The following is a 19,712-nucleotide window of genomic DNA, read 5'->3' as shown; positions in this document are numbered from 1 at the left end:
GAGGAATAAGCGCTTATACATCCAGCTTCAAGACCCAAGCCATGCAGAAAGTTAAAACTAAAAATCCTGGTTCTCTGGGAACTTGACCACACCCATTCAGACTGCTTCTATTGATCCAACTTTAAAAAATAACCCCAGGCCTCACAATCTGTTTACTTAATTGGCTTTGAGCAGACTGCTTGACACCTCTGATTCAACCTTTCTTCATTGAAAAAAACCCAGGACAAAATACAGCTCTTAAAGCCATAGTATTGTCACGGGGTTCCTTGGTAAATATTTACTCTGCCTTCCCAAACTTGCAAGATCACTTGCGGAGTCTGTATTACCAATCTCACTCCAGTAATAAATTGGAGAGTAACCTTTTGAGTTCCCAGGTTGTGGTTCAGCACTGCACTGTGCAGCACAAACTAACTCTTTTCTAATTTTGTTTTTACACATTTGGAAAACAACTAGCTGGATGGGCTACTGCTGTTCGTAAGTCTTGTGTCACACAGTGAAGCTTCTGTTCCTGTGCCAAAAACATTGTCAACTTGCTTGTGGTTCCGTGAATGAAATAAATGAAGAATGATAAGTTGCACAATTTATTTGAAGGCAAGCAACACCCAAGCAGTTGCACCTCAGCATTTTTAAGGTGTAGAAGTAATGAATTGTGCAACTTATTTTGACTTCTGGAGCTGGTTAGATGAATCAATCTGAACTTTTCTACTCCAGCATAGATTTAGGACATTGTATTTCTTGACATAACAAATTCAGTTTCACAACATAGCAATTATGTAGCCCTTTTAACATACTGAATTGTCTCTCAGCAATGTGATTTGTTAAATGTGAAGTGATTCACATGCTTACAAAATGCAAGCATGTTCATCTTTTCTAGGTTTCTTAGAAAAGATAGGGACAAAATACCAAGGAGTCATAGCTATATATCATGCATGTCATAATCTTATTCTCCTCTGTTGGCTTCTTTAATACAACAGTTAATGTTGTATTAATGATTCTTAAAAGGGATCTCACAGTTATTTGGTTAGAAATGGGATTGAAGGTTCTAGGGAGGTAAGTGGGTTAATATCGGATGGATCAATAAGAGGCAAGTTCTGTAGAACAGCTATAATCTGGGGAAAGCCTTGAAATTTTTATTCTGCCTGCTGCCCTCAGAAAAATATAATGGGAGGTAATGACAATGCAATTTGCAGGAAATAATTTTTCCAGGCCCAGTGGGCATGACCTGTGCCCCACTTTGTGTTCTGAACTTCAAAATAATGGTATCCATTTAAATATGTTCCTAATTTTAAACTGCACAGAAGTACTGATTTATAAATATCCCAACGTCTTCATTTTTCTTTTCAAAAAAGCAGTTCCATTGATCTGGCACAATGGAAAAACATTGCAGGAAATGTCCAGTGATTTCTAACACTTCAAGATTGCATTCAAGCAATAATTGTACCAAGTCTTTGGTAAGCTTTGTGGAGTTGAACTGTTATGTTGATGTAACTGTCTACAGGAAAACTTTCAAAAGAATGTGACCGGGATTGTAGAACCAGTTCTTGTTTGATTGGGACAACAAAATGTGAGGCTGGATGAACACAGCAGGCCAAGCAGCATCTCAGGAGCACAAAAGCTGACGTTTCGGGCCTAGACCCTTCACCATTCATAGATGAAGGGTCTAGGCCCAAAACATCAGCTTTTGTGCTCCTAAGATGCTGCTTGGCCTGCTGTGTTCATCCAGCTTCACACTTTGTTGTCTCAGATTCTCCAGCATCTGCAGTTCCCATTATCTCTTGTTTGACTGGGTTGTTGTCTAGCTGCAGTGCTTTCATTGGATTCTTCACTTGGCTATGTAGTAGCCAAGTGATAGGCTTTCTTTTCTAGTGTGCTAATTTGATACATTTTGCAGTTTTTTTTTGCATTAAAGTTCTTCTTCTGGTAGTCCGTAGAAATGAGGGAAATACTTGCTATGGAGTGCAGTCTGCGGCTACGACATGGTTCTGATGGACCATGAGACCGTGTTGCTGTTAATGTCTGCGGTAAATATATTGAAAGTATTCGTGGGTTAACAATCAACTACTTTGACTACAGCATGAACACAACTTCCATGGCCATCAAGTACTGGAACTGGACTTGAACACAGTGCTTTTAGCTTATAGATAGGAACACTGACTACTGGGTTATAGGACTTTCTCATATTAGTGATGCCTGTTTCAGGAACTGTTGCCACAATCAGATGAAGTACCTGGTTAATTTTGCTGTTTAAAAGTGACTGCTGCAACCAAAACGTTCACTGAAAATCCTCACGATAAATCTCGAAGCAGTGTTTCTTTTTGATTTTTTAAAAAATAATCCATAATTCATTGATTGCTACTCGCTTGCAAGGGTTACATGAGGAACCTCAAAATGGTGACAAAGGAGAAAATTAATTTCTCAAAGATCAAAAGGCTCTGAGATGCCTTTTACCTGTTATCTGATCCAGGAGAGGATGACAGCAGAGTTAAACATATTACCTCATGAGTTTATCACTGGTGTTCCAGCAGCTTAGTCAGTATAAATGGTAGTTTATTCTTTGAAAGTACTGCTTATACAACATAAATAATTGGAAATTACTGCACGTCTGTTCAAACAGTTTCCTGATAGTGTTCTATTTTCTTTAAATGAAAGTGTTTGGATGAAGACATTACTGTCAAGGATGTTTGTTTGTTTCCTACCTGTGACTGCTCTGAGAAATTTTGTGACAACTGGGTAGCTTTCAAGGTCACTGCGGAGGACCGTTAAGAGTCGCTCACACTTAAAGTACATAAGTGCCAGTATAGGTGAGGATGGAAGGGTCTCCTTCCCTGCTAGAGATGAACCAGTTAGGTTTTAATGGCGATGCCACAGGGTGGTCGCCTATACCAGCACTGAATTTTTATTTTTTGATTTTTTTCAAACTGAATTCAAATTCTTGGACTCCCATTGCCTGGAATATTAGCCTGAGCCTTACAATTATTAGTCTATTAGAGGGATTGCCCGACAACGAAATACTGCAATGCCTGGTGCAGATGTAAGGTACCACTTAATGAATGTGCCAGAACTTCAAATGATTTTTCTCTGATTTGGCAATCACTGCAGTTTTCCTTCATGTGTGATCTCAAGATATAAATTGTGTGTTTCTTTTCCCTTTGGCAACAACTCACCTAATCGGCTGTGCTGCATTTTAGAGCTCACTATTATCTCGAGGAAGGATGTTGGGATGCTGGAGGTTAGTAATTGGAAGCGCGTTGTTGAGAAACAGGGAGACTCGCTGCTTATCACTTTAGTCCATCTGAGTTTCATAATATATATGGGGGCCTGTAGCAACTCACTCCTTGCAGATGTTGCCCTCCCCTCGCTCATACTCATCACTTTCTAGGGTCTTTAGGGGAGTGTAGTTTGTTTGCCTAATCTGGTTGGTGGCATGTCTTGATGGGAAATATATGGATGTAGTTAGATTGCATAATATTGGAATTTACACAGTTAACAGGCTTGGTTGGTATTTCAGTCAATTAGAACACTAGTGAAATAGTGATAACCCTGCTGCACGATATCTTCCTGGGATTTTTTTTTTCAACCTGTCCATCGAGACCATCATCACCATTTCTTTTTTTATTGGAGACGGTTGCGGTCACTGGTACATGACCCAGTGAAACATCCCTGAAACAATCAGATTCTACCAGCCTAGCAGTCACTTCTTCACAGTATTCATGGGATGTAGGCATTGCTGACAGGGCCAGTATTATTATTTTTTTTGCTGATCCCTACTTTCCCTTGAGAAGTTAGTGATAAGCTGCTTTCTTGAACCACTGCAGTATGCATGATTAAGCTACTTCCACAACAGTTCTTGAATGGTAGCTCCAAAATTATGATCCATCGGTGAAGGAAATGATACAGTTCCAAGTCAGGATGGTGTTGTCCATGCATCTACTGCCTTTCTCCTTCTGAATGGAAGAGATCAAGGGTGTGCAAGGTGATGTCATCCAGACACAGAGCTGTACAACATGGAAACAGATACTTTGGTCTAGCTCGGCCATGCCTTTATTCTAAATAAATCTTGTCCCGTTTGCCAGCATTTTGCCCATATCCTTCTTAAACCCTTCCTATTCATATACCCATCCAGATGTCTTTTAAATGTTGTAATTGTACCAGTCTTCACCAATTCCTCCAGCAGCTCATTCCATACGCGCTCACACTCTGCACAAAAAAGTTGCCCCTTAGATCCCTTTTAAAGCTTTCCCCTCTCACCTTAAACCTATGTCCTCTTGTTTTGGACTCTCACACTCTCGGAATAAGACCTTATCTGTTCACCCTATCCATGCCCCTCGTGACTTTATAAACCTCTGTAAGTTCACCGCTCAGCCACTGATGCTTCAGGGAAAATAGCCCCTACTCAGCCTCTCCTTAGAGGTCAAACTCTCCAGCTCTGGCAACATCCTTATAAATCTTTTCTGAACCATTTCTAGATATACAACTATAGCAGGCAGCCCAGAATTGCATGCAGTATTCCATTAGTGGCCTAACCAATGTCTTGTATAGCTGCAACATGACCTCCCAACTTCTACACTCAATGCACTGACCGATAAAGGTAAACATACCAAACACCACCTTCACTGTCCTACCTACCTGGTACTCTACTTTCAAGGAATTATGAACCTGCACTCCAAGATCTCTTTGTTTAGCAATGCTCCCCAGAGCCTTACCATTAAATGTATAACTCCTGCTTTGTTTTGCTTTACCAAAATGCAGCACCTCACATTTTTCTAAATTAAACTCCATCTGCCACTCCTCAGCCCATCGGCCCAGCTGATCGAAGTCCTGCTGTACTCTGAGGTGACCTTCTTCACTGTCCACTACATCTCCAATTTTGGTATCATCTGTGAACTTACTAACCATGCCTCCGAAGTTCACATGCAAAACATTTACAGAAAAGACAAAAAGCAGTGGACGCAGCACTGATCATTATGGCACACCGCTGGTCACAGGCCTTCAGTCTAAAAAGCAACCCTGCACTGCCAAAGAAGTCTGAACAAGTTGCTGCAGTTCACCTTGTATATGGCAGATGCTGTGAGACACAGTGCATCAATGGAGACAGAATTACAATGAAAGTGGTAGATGGGGTGCCAATGAACCAGGCTGCTTTGTCCTGGAATTTGTCAGGTTCTTAAGTGTTGCTGGTGTTGCACGCATCTGCATAAGAGGAAGGTATTCCATGACACTCTTGACTTGTACTTTGTAAAAGGTGACCTGTGACCTGCTCTTCTCACTTAGTACTTATATGGCTGATCCAGTGGGTTTTATGGTCAGTGGTAACTCCCAGACTGGTGGTGTAAAGTGGTAATACCATTGGATGTCAAAGGCAAGTGGTTCGACTCTCATTTGTTGGAGATAGTGTGACTTTCATCTTGGCCCAACTGTGCGCTGTAACTTCAATAGAGCATGATAATATAACCAATTCCAAATGGTTTTAAGCCCAGTTGTTCAACTGAGACTTTTAGGTATCCCAATTTACTACTATTCTAATCCCAAATGAATTTAAGGATGGGTATATACATTGTCCAGTAGTCACTACTTTCTGTATGACATAAATTAGCTCTAAAATTAGGTTATCATTATTTCTGGATGTGCTAATTTGTGCCGTCCTCATATTTTACCTAACAGGAAGCCTTATTTAAATTTTACCAAGTCAGTGCAGTGCCAAGACTTATGAAGTTTATCAAATTGAACCATTTTTGCTGGCTTATAAAATTAGTTTGCCTTGCATGTGCAAAAAAAAATCTCATTCTTTGGAGAATAATAGCTGGTATTTGTATAACATTAGTGCAGTATACATGTGGCTTTGTGAATGTATTTTCAAACAAAAAAGAAACCTTTTCTCTAGTAATTCCTACATGTCAGTTGCAGTTAATTATCATCAGTTGAGGACTGATCAGCAAATCTGGTTTTATTTATTTTAATTTCTCCAATTTTACCCCTTCCCCTTGGTGCTCCTGAATCTGCTTTTGTGTCTTCAGATGTGCACAGTTTGATTTTTAAGGATTCCAGACAATACTTAATATTAGCAGGAGAAGCATTAAAATTGAAGTCACAGTTGTAGTCTTTATCCCTTTGTGCTGCCTGTGCTATCCTTCTATTCCCTGACCATGCCTTCAATTTCTGGCCTTTATGTTTAACTTCTGCCATTCTTTTGCTTTAGCTAAAGGCAATATCTTTCTTCCATGGTCCTGATAAACAGATGGTGGGAAGCTGGGTGATTGCACAGAGGGAAACTTCCTGATTAGCATCTGATTCAAGGCTTCTTCTTATTTGCTCCGATACACATCAATGCTGAGGTTTTACCATACAGCTAATGTGATATCATTAAAAATATCTGTGAGATTTTAAAGATAAACTGTTTTAGTTTATTCTTGCTCCTCTTCCTTTTACATCCTTTAAGAACATTGCACTCAATTCCTCAATATTTCAAAAATCTATTATCTCTTCTTTAAATAATTTTATATCTAGCCTTCACAACTGTCTAGGGTGGATAATTAAGACATTCACTACTCCATGAGAAAAAGATACCTTTCCATCTCAGTTTTAAATAAGTGCCACTTATTCTGTAACTATGTCCCCTGTTTGAGACTCCCTTACCAGTGGAAGCAGCTTCTCAACATCTAGCCTGTCAAGTCCCCTCAGAATGTTGTATATTTCAATAAGGTACCCCCTCATAGTTCTAAACTTGAATGAATAAAAGTTTAATCTGCTTAGCCATTCTCAATAAAATCCTGGGAATCAGCTCAATGAATCTCTTTTGACCTCCTGCCAGTCCAAATATATTCTTTCTTAAATATCGGGATCAAAATTGTACACAGTACTCCAGGTGCTGCCTCACCAACACCATGTATGATTTAGACTGCAAAAATGCCCTGTAAATGATCAAATACAGTAATCTGACCATCAACCGCATCAAGCATGCTTTACATAAAAGAGGGATAAGGCTGTTATCCAGGTAAAGCTACTACCTTGGGTTTTCCTTCTTAGTTGTTTCTACCCTGTAATGGCCTAATTTGTTTTTGGAAAGGGTATTTACTTTTCACTTTGGTATGTGCTATAGCAGTTTTAAAAAGAAACATTTTTGTTTTAACATTCAATGCTTTTTTCATATCACATACTTTCCTCAGAGGTCAAAAATCATATGACACCAGGTTGTAGCCCAACAGGTTTGTTTGAAAATGCAAGCTTTTGGAACTTGCATTTTCAAATAAACCTATTTGACTAAAACCTGGTGTCGCATGATTTTTGATTTTGTCTACCCCAGTCCAACACCGGCACCTCTACGTCATGCGTTTTCTCTCTCTTTGAGAAAACCATTGGAGACCAATTTGTGGGCATTAGCAAAAATCATGATACCTCCAGTGGTCTGTGGTCAGCATCTTCTACATAAATGTCCACCAGTGATCAGATTTTTCGTGGGAGCCTAAGAGAGGTCCCCAGCATTGCAGATACCAGTCTTCAGCCAATTTGATGTATTCTGTGCAATATCAGGAAATCATTGAAGGTACTGGATACTGCAAAAGGAATGGTTCCTGACAATATTTTGAAATAGGACTTGTGATCCAGAACTTGCCACATCCCTAGCCAAGCTGTTTCAGTACAAGTACTGAACACTGACACCTGACAACGTGGAATGTTACCCCTGTATGCCCTGTACACACAAAGCAGGACAAATCCAACCTGGCCAGCTACCATTCCATCAGTCTACTCTTGATCATCAGTAAAGTGATGAAAGATGTCATCAACAGTGCTGTCTACTCAGCAATAACCTGCTTACTAATGCCCATTGCATGTCACACAAATGAAAGATAAAGGTCATCTCCAGAAGAAAAACCTTCCTTCACTGTTGCTGGGTCAAAAACATGGAACTCCCTCCCTAATAACATTGTGGGCCTACTGCAGTGGTTCAGGAAGGCAGCTCACCACCAGCTTCCCAAAGGCAATTAAGAACAGGCTGTAAATGCTGCTGAGCCAGCAACACCCACATTATATGAGCCAATTTTAAAAAATCCTTGAATGCTTGATAAAAATAATTACACCAAGACTGGGGATGAGGTGCAGCTAGTACAGGATGAAGCAATTAGAAATTTGCATTAATGGGGGAAGGTCGCATACATTACTGCAAAATTGTTCAGCAAATAACTGCCTGAATTTCTATTGCATTTTCGTGCAGAAAAATGATCCAAATGCTTTAAAAGAGCAAAAACAAACACTTAGTTCAGCTAAAGAGCAAGATGCTAAGATATTAGGAAGTTAAGCAGCAATGCAGCACTCCCAAATGACAAAGCTCATGAATGTATTGTTGACTTTGAGAGCTACTGAGTATAATTTCCACAGACAATCACCAGAGCCTTGTCATTGGGAGTCCTGCCTCAGCCGTCATTCCACATTAAAAGTGTGATATAAACACAGGCAGGTGTCATTGCTGTTTTACTTTGTCTCATTGTATTTGATCTTTTACCAACACTGCAATGTTTTGTTGGATCTCATCCTGTACTATCTTCAGTCTGGTGTTATCAGTTCCAACAAGCATAATGAGATCCCACAGAGATTCATTGGAAAGTTAGAGTATAGCCCAGTGTTCTAGTCAGTGGAATGTGTGTATGTCTTAGAGAAGAGGGGTGCACTGTAGGGAGCAGGCATACAAAGGAAATATGTTGTACTTGCTCAGTCTGGCTTACATGTGACTCTAGACTCACAGCAATGTGCTTGTCCCTTAACTGTCCTCTGAAAATGACCTTGCAAGACACTCAGTTCAAGGGGCAACTAGAGATGGGATATAAATGCTGACCCAGTCAACAATGCCAACAACCCTGAATGAAAAAGTAAAAAATGAGTGGCTACTCAACCTCCCTTTGGTGATGATAACCCTCGTATGATTGAACAGTTTATAGTGCTGCTGTTCAGGACTATTTCTGCTTCCCTCCATGTCAGGTCCAGACTCCATAGTCTGGTGCCACTTACATTTTAGCTACAGCTTCAATGTGAAGCAAAACTAAGATCAGATACAATAGAATGTGAATCTGCAGCCTGCCATGCTAATGCAACACGCTGGTACTCTTGCATCTTCCTTATTTATTTCTGACAGCCATGAAGTAAGAGCAGATACCGCATCACTAATAAGTTGAGAATTATGGAAGATCCATTACAGACTGTCTAGCGTATTGGTTTTCAAATTAGTTTCTGGGATCTCTGAATGTTTTGTAGGGTCATCAGATTTGAATTCGAAAATATTGCATGTGGGGAGCACTGCATCTTGTAAATCAGCATTCTATATTTTTCTACACTTATTAACTCATTTCTTGACTCTGTTATCACAAGATGATATAAATATTAAAAATATTTTCTGCCCTGTTAATGTAATTTCCCTTTAAGCAATTGCCTTTCAATAATGTGTCAGGAATTGAGGGTCTTTCTCATTGTGTAAAACAAGTGTAAAGTGAAATCAAAATAGCTGTGTAAAATAGCTGTGACAGGCTCCTGTTCTCTCTAGTTCTCCATTGAAGAGTTTGATGCATTTTCCATGACGACAAAAAAAAATTGATCTGGTTCTATTCTATTGTTGCATAGCCCAACTAAACTATAGGAAGTTTTAGGTCTCTTTAATAAAGGTAAAGTCGCCATTGTTCCAGGACACATGGGGCTACTCTCTCATTTGAGAGAGTAGCCCCATGGCGAGTTTAACTTATGGATCGCCACGCCTCAGGTGAGAGGAGACAGCTTTTAATGGTTACCTTAGCTGGTATAGGAATTGAATCCACGCTATTGGCATTACTCTTCATCGCAAACCAACCATTCAATCTACTGAGCTAACTGACCTACAGTCACTATCATATAATAACACATAATTAAAATATAATATTAACATTATAAATTATTTTTAATAATACTAACATAATAATACAGTGCTGAAATCTAATGCTCATGGATTAATTACTGCCTGCCTATCAGACTCACTGGCCAATGTCATGGAAGTCATGATAGCATGATTATTTCAGCTATGCTGAATGGAGGTCAACATCTTATTTATAATAGGAGGTTTATTATTAGGACTATTCAACAATATAAGTGACAATGACATAATGCAGAGATCTTGTTTCACACAATGCTAGGGCTTCACTTGGAATGTTTTCCCTTAGATTTCATTAAAGGGAATGGTAAACAAGTTAAATCTCTATTTGTCCTTCCAACGGTGAAAATAATCTAGGTACAGTTGTAAATGTTGGACTTGTACCTGAAATGAGTGTTTTGCATGAACAGCAGAAGAGTTTAATGCTAATGATCTCATGTCTGCCACTGGAGATGCAGTGAAGGGCGTCATTTGAGGCATCCATTCTGCACTTTTACCAAAACAGAAAGAAGAGTGCTTTTTATTCCAAGCCTGTCTCAGACACATTAAAACTCCCAATGGCACTGTGGGTGTACTCATACCATGTGAAACGTTCAATAAGCAACTCGTCACCATCTTCTCAAAGACCCATTAGGCCGGGTAATAAATACTGATCTTGCTGGTAATGTCTGTGTCCTGTGAAATGATAAAACAACCGTAAAATCAAACACAGTGAAAAAATATTGCTGCCAACAGTGCTGTTGTGGTGTTGATTTGAGAGCATCATGCAAGAAAGGCGACTTTAAAATACACTGGCTTGGGTCTGATATTTTCTCTCTATCATCTTGATGGCAGTACACTAACTAAACTGGTGATATCACTGAATAAAAAGAACTATTGCATTAAAAGAAACTTCATATCTATTTCTGGTCCTCATCTATTATTAAGGGCACTTCTATATTTAACTGGGTTTTGAGAGAGCAATGCTTGTCCTTCATTTGTGAGTCACTGTCCTTCCCTATCCGTGGCTAGTATGTCACTATGGACTGGTCAGAGGTCTTTTAGAAAATGTAAATCCGTTCATCTAAACATGCACATCCTAATAGTGCATGAACATATAAATTGTCTGGTCTGCAGGGACATATACTGTACAGAGTTTGTGAATATATACTGTCCAGTGCCTCTGTTCTGGTGCAGGTCAATTGGAGGATGTCAGATTACAAAGTGGAGAGTTAACCTTCTGTTTCCAGATCTTAATTTTTTAAAATTAACATCCTGTAATTGCCCTCCACTAAACCAGTGGAAGCTCTTATTGGCATATTTCTCTTCTAATGGAAAGTCAATATTTCCTGTATTTAAAATAAAACACTGGCCTGGAGAGGGCCTGCATGGTGATGCAATCCTGCACCCCAGCATAAAAACACTGAGGCACCAAATAAATTCAGGGCAATTAGCAGGCTATGTAGGGGGACAGGGAATCAGTGGTAGATCTGGAGACTGAGCAGAAAGTGGCTTGTCACTGTTCCTGGCTAAATAGAAGGAAGTTAGTTGTAACTGTCATTGCACTACAGGAGCTGCAAAGTTAAAGGAAGTGATTAAGAGGATTACTTCCGCAAATATTTAAGACACAGATTGATATGGAAGAGTAAAAATCAGAAAATTGCAATTAAGTTATGACATGGGAATATAGATGCAAGGTGAAAAAGGCAAATGATGCAAATCAATTCAATGTGATGCCAACAAAATGTAACCTAAAGGTGCAAGAAATGTTTCACTGCAAGCCCAATACACAAGGTGGATTGCTTAATCAGGCCTCATCTACATTATGGTAGGTTTCTGAATCTTTTATCAGTGTAAATTATAAATCATCCTTCAACCATGAGAATGAGGAATTGAAAGCTTCATTAGATGAAGGATAAACTTTGAGAAATCTCAGTGGTTTTACCTTTCTAATGTCTTAATTGCAGCATGTATGTTCTTTACTTGTCCAAGCCTGTCGACTTGTCCAGTTGAATCAGGAACACCTCGTAAACAAAATGTGTCAACTCATCCATCATTTGCTTAACCGCTTACAGGTAGGTACCTGGAAAAAAAAACTCTGCTAATTATAATCCTGTTTTTTTGAATTTAACTGGCTTTCAATTCCTTGTCAATTACTCTCTTTTCAAATACGTATTCTCCAATACATTGTATTAACTGAAGACAAATTGAAAAATATATTTGTTTTATTAGAGATCTAGTAAATGCCGGTATTGTTCAGTGAATAGTAGCGAATGGAATGGTTATAATTATCCAAGGTTGTGAAGCAATATGTTAGGCTCTTGTCGTCAGTGATAGTGTCCCTACCACTGTGCCAGGAGGTCCAGATTTGAGTCCCAGCTGTGCCAGAGAGCTGTCACAACATTCCTGAACAGGTTGATTTTTTAAAAAAAATTAACTAATTGAGTGGCAGAACAAGCTCAAGCAGCTGAATAGTCAAATCCTTTTCCTGTGATAGGAATTGGAGTTAGAGTATCATGATGGGTGAGTTGGTAAGTAGATGGCATTGGGGAACTAAGCCATCTGACGTACAACATCATAGATTCAATCTCCACTGTGGGCTTGAATCGGCTGGAGTGATTGCAGAAGTTTAACATTAAAGTGTGGACTCAGAAGAGGAAAAAGAAATTGCCGTTATGAGTCCTGGTGGAAAGTGTGTGAGGATGTTGAGTAGGACATGATGGTGCCACTTGCCTTTCCCATCCCCAACAGATTGTGCTTAAAATATAGCCGTTTGATAAAAGTATCTACGTAGCAGGCTATCTGCAAAACCATATTCCAATGCTCAGAAGTGCTTTAAATAGAAGATATGAGGTTAGTTCTAAGATGAAAAATTTTAAATTGGAGCCTGGGAATAACTATTACAACTAAACAAATGGGTTCCACTACTTTTATCTTAATGCCACAGACCTGCTTTATTCCATATTCTTTGAAATCCTGTTATGCTTCAGAATACTGTTTTGGAGCAGGATGGAACTGGAACAAATCTTTGTACTTTCGTCAGCACTTACTTATAGAACTACATATTACCCTGACCCACTAACCAATGTTTTGGTCTATTTATGAGAAGCAAGTGAATCCCAGTCAATGATAATCATTACTGGTGTATTATGAAGAAAAGGCATGAAAGTGGAGTTCAGGATTACCAGATCAGCGTGATGGCCTACTTCTGCTCCTACATCTTATGATCTAAATTACATTAGTAATGTAGCCCTTGCCTAATAAAATATATCTCAGTCTCAATTTTGAATTTTAATTGACCGCTTGCTCCAATATCTATGTTGGGAATGAGTTTCAGATTTCCATTACATTTCATGTGAAGAAGTGTTTCCTGGCTTTATCCCTGAATGATCTAGCTCTAATTTTCCAGTTTTAAGGTTATGCTACCTCCTTCTGGATTCCCTAAGCATAGGAAATAATTCCTCCCTATTTACCCTATTGAATCATCTTAAGTGCTCCAATTAGTTTACTCGTGAATCTTTTACACTAAAGGATTTCAAGCCTAATCTTTGCAGCCTGTCTTCCTTACTTAGCCTCTGTTCACATGGTATTATTGTTGTGAATCTGAGCAGTGTTCCTTCTAAGATCACCATGTCCTTCCTGATGCAAGGTGTCCAAAACTGAACTCAGTACTTCAGAACTTCATACAAGCTGTAGTATTGTAGCTTTCTCTATGTACTCCAGTCCTGTTGCGATTGTACCCATCCAGTAGCTGTTAGTGATTTCTGAACGCTGATCCCTGAGCCTCTGAGCTACTCCAAGGTTTCTGGTTGCTTACTGTATAGAAAATACTCAGATCTATTTTTCCAAAGAAAGTTACCTCACATTTTCCTTCATTAAGCTCCATCTGTCCACTGCCTATCCACTCATTTAATCTGTCAATTAATCTTCCTGCTTTATCTTCACTGTTTACTGTGCCACCTCACTTGGTATTGTTAGCAAACTTAGATGGATGGTTCTCTATTTCTTTTATTTAAGTGATTGATAAATACACTGACAAGCTGGGACCCCAGTATAGCACTCTGGGGAATATCAGTCACATCCTGTCAATTGGAGAACATAGTCATTATCCCTTCTCTCTGTTTCCTGACTCGTAAGCAATTCTCCAACGTTGTCAAGAAGTTGGCTCCACAGCTGCACACTTTTTCATTTGTAAGAGCATCTCTTGTTTAGATGCTCTTATCAATCACTTCTGGAGCTCGATATAAAATAATTATGGACACTCCCTTTTATAAGCCTTGTTAGCAAACGAGTCAGAACAAATTAACTAAATTAGATCGCTATTTATTTACAGTGAAATAACCCTCCACAAATCATTAGAGTTTTCTCTGATCAGTTCATCTTCATCCAAGTGATAAGGATAACTGGAGAACAGCAATCAGTAAGGACATCGTCCCACAGGGTAGATCCATAGGCTTTTTGCTTGCTTGAATTGGCTGTTGTGACATTGAATGTTCTAACAGAAACTGTACGAGGGCAGTGCAAAATATTCCCTAGCTTGTGAAAGGAAAATAGAGAAATATTTTAAGACTTCTCTTTTTAAAGGTACGGAGTGAAGATGACATGACTTGTTCTACTAGAGAGCCACTGTTGGCAATGGGTGGCCAGCTGGTCTGTTTTCTGTAAGGGAGGAATGTTGGTTGAGACATTTGGAGAATTCATTTGTTTTGTTGCGTCCCAAGGTAACAGTGGATGAGCAGAGTTTGGATCTTCTACTCTCCTACAGCATCCGTGCACTGCAGCAGTGCAACTCCTGGACTCATGTGGAAATACTGCAGGCAGTGGCTGCTCTTGTCTACGGTAATGGTCCACGATGCCAAAAGGTACGTTTTGGTTTCTTATTTTTTCAAAAGGGAAATGTTGTGTTGCAGGCCATCTTGGCTAGTTATGACAGTGTGGAACAGAGCCATGTAGACAGTGAAAAATGCAGATTTGATCCCTGATCTGAGTCATAGAGTGATAGTGTTTTTAACAGTAAGGAAAGAGGCTCGTTGGTCATCTATCTATTCTAATCCCATTGTCCAGCATAAGGCCTGTAACCTGTTGCTCTGTGACATTCCAAGTGGCCATCTTAAAAACGCCCTAAACGTCTTGAGGATTTGTGCCTCTACCACTCTTTTTTAGGCAGTGAGCTCCAGATACCTTATAGTGCTGGAATGACAACATTTTTCCTCTAAATTTCCTGATCTTTACTTTAAAACTCTGCCCCTGGTTATTGACCCATCTATGAAGGGGAAGGATTTCTCTCTATCTGTGCTTGTTGTAAATGTGTACACCTCGGTCAGGCCTTTTCTACGCTTGGAAAAGAACATCAGTCATCTGGTCTGTCTTCTCAGGTAAATTTCTCCAAACAAGGTAATGTGCTGATGAATCTCCTCTGCAGTCTCTCAAGTGGGAAGCACAGACTTCCTGTGTGAAAAAGAACTAAATTACTGTGGATGCTGTGAATCTGAAACAAAGATAAAAATTGCTGGAAAAGCTCAGCAGGTTTGGCAGCATCTGTGGAGAGAAATCAGAGTTAATATTTTGGGTTGAGTGACCCTTCCTCAAAGTCCTTGGGAAATGGAAAAATAAATTGGAAATGCTGAAAATCTGCAGTAAAACCAGAAAATTACAGAAATATCAAAATCTGAAGGAAAAAGAAAGGTCAGATCAGTGTTTCAGGCAGAGACCTTTTATCTGAAATGGACCTAATCATAGATAGCTATAAGCCTCCTGACGTTGTCATATTGTATGAAGTGAAATAAGGTGAAACCTCTGTCTGCTGGTAGATTTCCATGGGACATTGCTGTCTAAGTAAAAAGGACAAGTTCCTAGATCTTTAGCACTGCGAAGGCAGCAGAAACTGGGAGTAGCGTTCCTCTTGTCTGAAACGGGAAACCATTTCAGATCAATCGGATTATTTTCACCATCCCACTTCTTCAGGGGAGAGAAATGTCGTGATGTCGTGATATTGCAGATCTTCACAGGCATTTTGTGGCTGGTCCCATAGGGGTCTGGCCTGATAGTACTCCCAAAGAAACCATGCAAATTCTCCAGGACACCACCGCACCGCCCCCGCCACCCACCCCCACCAGCCCCACCCCACTCTACTGCCAGACCATAACAAGGGACAAGGCAAGACGTACTCTTGCTCCCAGCTTGGATTCTCTTTACAAACTAATTGGAGCAGGAACTCAGTGAAACTGGATTTTGCCCCAGATTCTGCCATGAGTCTTGGCATAGTCCATTCCTCATACCCTTCAGGGAAGCTTCTTTCTATGGACACACCTGGCTAAAGTGACAACCTGACCTTATCCCTTGCAAACACTGACAGATCTACACTACTGCCTCTTTTCTGCGTTTCTGGTTTCATATGCAGTTTGAAGTGCATTTTTTCTCATTTTTCAACATGATGTGGAGAGGCATGCAGGTCATCAACTTGATTCAGTTAATTTGAGATGTGTTTTCATCCAGTTCCTTCCAGATCTGCTGGGGAAAGAAGGAATCTTACTTCAGCTTAGTGCACCAACCCAGCCAGATGTGGATCTGCGAAGGGCTGCAGTGTATTGCATGGCCAATCTCTGTCTTGGGTAAGCTTTCAATTATAATTAGGCACAGGTTTGTTCATAATTTAGCAAATATTGAAACTTCAATTTACTCACTGGTGGGTGTCATTTTAGGCAATGGGAAGATGCGAGCGGGTTTAATATTTCGAGGAGTTCATCTTCAAAACAAAACTTTTCCCTGGTAGGCTGGCAGTATGTGAATTAGTAGCAAGATGAAATAGCTTGTTCACTAATCGGAATACACTGCTCTGTACTGTTAAAATGCAATATTCCATCTCAAGAATTGTTTGATGACAAATGGATTGTAGGTTTTACAGTTTCTGGGCATGACAATGCAATTTTGTCTTTTTCAATTAAATTATTAACTCACTTTTTATAATTCTCTTCATGAGATGCGGGTGTCGCTGATAAATGTAACAACAGTTTTGTTTGTTGCCCATCCGTAATCACGTTTTGAACTGTTAGGCCATTTCAGGGAACTGTTAAGAGTCGACTATGTTTCTGTGCATCTGGACACTCATGCAGACTAAAGATTGTAGATTTCCTGCCTTTAAAGGGCATTAGTGATAATGGGTGGGTTTTCATGACATTGATAGTTTCAATCCCACATTTCATATGGGCATCACTGACAAGGTCAGCATTAAGTGCTCGCCCCCTAATTGGCCATGAAAAGGTGTTGGTGAGCGGTAATCTTGAACTGCTGTCTATATAGTGTAGATACTTTGACAGTTTTTGTTTGGGAGGAACTTGCTGGGTTTTGACCCAGTGGTGATGAAGGCATCTCAAAATATTTCCAAATCAAGATGGTATGAGATGTTTAGAAACAACAGTTTTCTCGAGCACCTACTACTTTTGTCCTTCCGGGTGGCAGGGATCACTGATTTGGAAGGTGCTGTGAAAGAAGCCTTGGCAAGTTAGGCTGCGCGTCTGACAGACTGTCACAAACAGTGACCAAGTCAAGGCAATGGTGAAAGGAGGTTTGACTGGTATGCTTTGTGTTGATCGGGGCTAGAAAATACGTTTATTGCGATCAATATTGATTTTTGTTACTTAAACATTTTGTTCACATCAGAGAGTGCTCACTGTCCTGTGACCACCATCACCTGACACACATTAGAAACACCTTTCAAGGCTGAGGGTCCACAGGCCTTGGGTGTTCACGGCAGCCGGCCATAGTAGCAAATCTGGCAGATTTATCTTTGGTGTTGTGCTTTTGCACCCACGTTGTTGGTAGCACAAGCATAATATAAAAGTATGTTAAACCATTCTCCTACTTTAGGAAGGGCTGAATAAATTTACACTTCGTGGACTTCCATTGGTTTATTATGAACTGAGAATGTGTATCTGTGATAGATGTCAGTTTTGAACGATGTCAGCTGATAATGCAAATATTGCAGTAAAATTTTGAAAGGATTATTTCAATTTTTGCTGATAGTGTGCCTGGACAGCCATACTTGGACGAACAGTACAAAACTGTGGCTCTACAGACCTTTCTCGTTGTGATGCGGAACCCAAGGACTCCTGATGTTGATGATGTCACCGTATGTAAGGTAAATGACCAGGGGCGATGGTACAATTATTTGTAATCACAATGCAAGTTTGGCTGCTGCTGCTGAGTAGCTAATTGCTGGGAAGTTCATTTAAAAAATCAGGTCAAAAGTCACCAGGCTATTAGTCTAACAGGTTTATTTGAAGACACAAGCTTTCAGAGTCTCATGCACCTGAAGAAGGAGCAGGACTCTGAAAACTTGTGTCTTCAAATAAGCCTGTTGCACTAATAACCTGGTATTGTGTGATTGTTGATTTTAAATAACCGAGTATCTTGCCCTTTATTTGTCTTTTCCTTTTCAGTAGAGTATTACCTGGCCATCACTTGACACCACAATTTTGCTGTTGTGCTAAATCCTGCTTCGGATTCTTGAGCACGTGATCCAAGCTGATGAACCCAGTACAGCTGCACTGTTTGGAGTTGCTATCTGTCTGATGAATTGTTAAACAGAGACCTTGATTGACCTAAAATAACAAGGTGTAGAGCTGGATGAACACAGCAGGCCCAGCAGCATCAGAGGAGCAGGAAAACTGACGTTTTGGGCCTAGACCATTCCCGAAACATCAGCTTTCCAGTTCCTCTGATGCTGCTTGGCCTGCTGTGTTCATCCAGCTCTACACCTTGTTACCTCAGATTCTCCAGCATCTGCAGTTCCTACTATCTCCGAAACGACTTTGATTGACCTCTTAGGTGAATGTGAAAGATTTCATGGCCTGATTCACGGAATAGCAAAAACATTCTCTCTGACTAACCTTTATTCCTCAATCAGTTTTTCACGCAGAGTGTGGTGTGTGTATGAAATGAGCTGCCCGAGGAAGTGGTAGAGGCTGGTACAATTACAGCATTTAAAAGGCACTTGGATATGTATCTAAATAGAAAGGATTTATAGCGATATGGGCCAATTGCTGGCAAATGGGACTAGATTAATTTAAGATATCTGGTTGGCATGGATGATTTGGACCAAGTAGTCTGTTTCTATGTTGTACAGCTCTATGATTCTAACTAAAACAATGAATTCAGTCCCATCGTTTGTTGCTGCTTGGGGGATTTTGGTGTGCCCAAACGGCCACTTCATTTCCTGCATTACAATAGCAAGTAGACTTTAAAAGTACTTTGTGACATGAAAAGTACTTTGGGTTGTCCTGTGGTTGTGAAAGCCACTGTATATAGTACATATACCTACATGAAACCTTTCTTCTTTCCTTGTGTCGTAGAGTATGAAAACTCATGTCTCTGCTTTCATGATATTCACAATTTAATGGTCAGAAACAGGTCAAGGTGCCCAGATTATGATTGATAATGAGGGACATCTTGGAAATATTCAGATTTTTTGAGATGGGTGGACAGATTCTTGTTAGACAAGGAAATAAAAGGTTATTGGCAGATGGGAATATGGATTTCCGAACACAACAGATCAGGCATGATCTTATTGTATGATGAATCAGGCTCGGGGATTTGAATGTCCTTTTCCTGCTCTGATTTAAGTAATGTGTATTGCTTGCTGTGTATTGTATTCTGCTGCTATTCATCTTCGGCAAGTAGCACAGCATAAATGTTAAGATATATGCCATTATTCACCCAATGTATAATAATAATAGACTATTTGTTAACCTTGCTGACTTAGCACACTCCCAGTGCTGCAAACTGTTCATAGATACTGACACAAATCACATAGCTAACTGCTGGGATGTGGCTGGACCTGTGATTATTA

The 19,712-nt window shown here is 39.9% G+C and overlaps 1 protein-coding gene across 1 annotated transcript in view; it reads left to right on the top strand.

Moving 5' to 3' along the window:
* heatr6 (HEAT repeat containing 6) overlaps nt 1-19,712 on the top strand; it is a 74,176-nt gene that overhangs the window by 820 nt on the left and 53,644 nt on the right. Inside the window, exons 2-5 of the mRNA XM_059655276.1 lie at nt 11,833-11,940; nt 14,587-14,727; nt 16,361-16,476; nt 17,888-18,002. Of these exons, the coding sequence (XP_059511259.1) occupies nt 11,833-11,940; nt 14,587-14,727; nt 16,361-16,476; nt 17,888-18,002 (480 nt within the window). The remainder of the gene's footprint in view (nt 1-11,832; nt 11,941-14,586; nt 14,728-16,360; nt 16,477-17,887; nt 18,003-19,712) is intronic.

The sequence above is a fragment of the Stegostoma tigrinum genome, chromosome 27 (assembly GCF_030684315.1).
Source record: "Stegostoma tigrinum isolate sSteTig4 chromosome 27, sSteTig4.hap1, whole genome shotgun sequence".
NCBI classification, from domain to species: Eukaryota; Metazoa; Chordata; class Chondrichthyes; order Orectolobiformes; family Stegostomatidae; genus Stegostoma; species Stegostoma tigrinum.
Note: the sequence above shows the minus strand (reverse complement) of the source record. Positions and strands in the feature narration are given on the sequence as shown.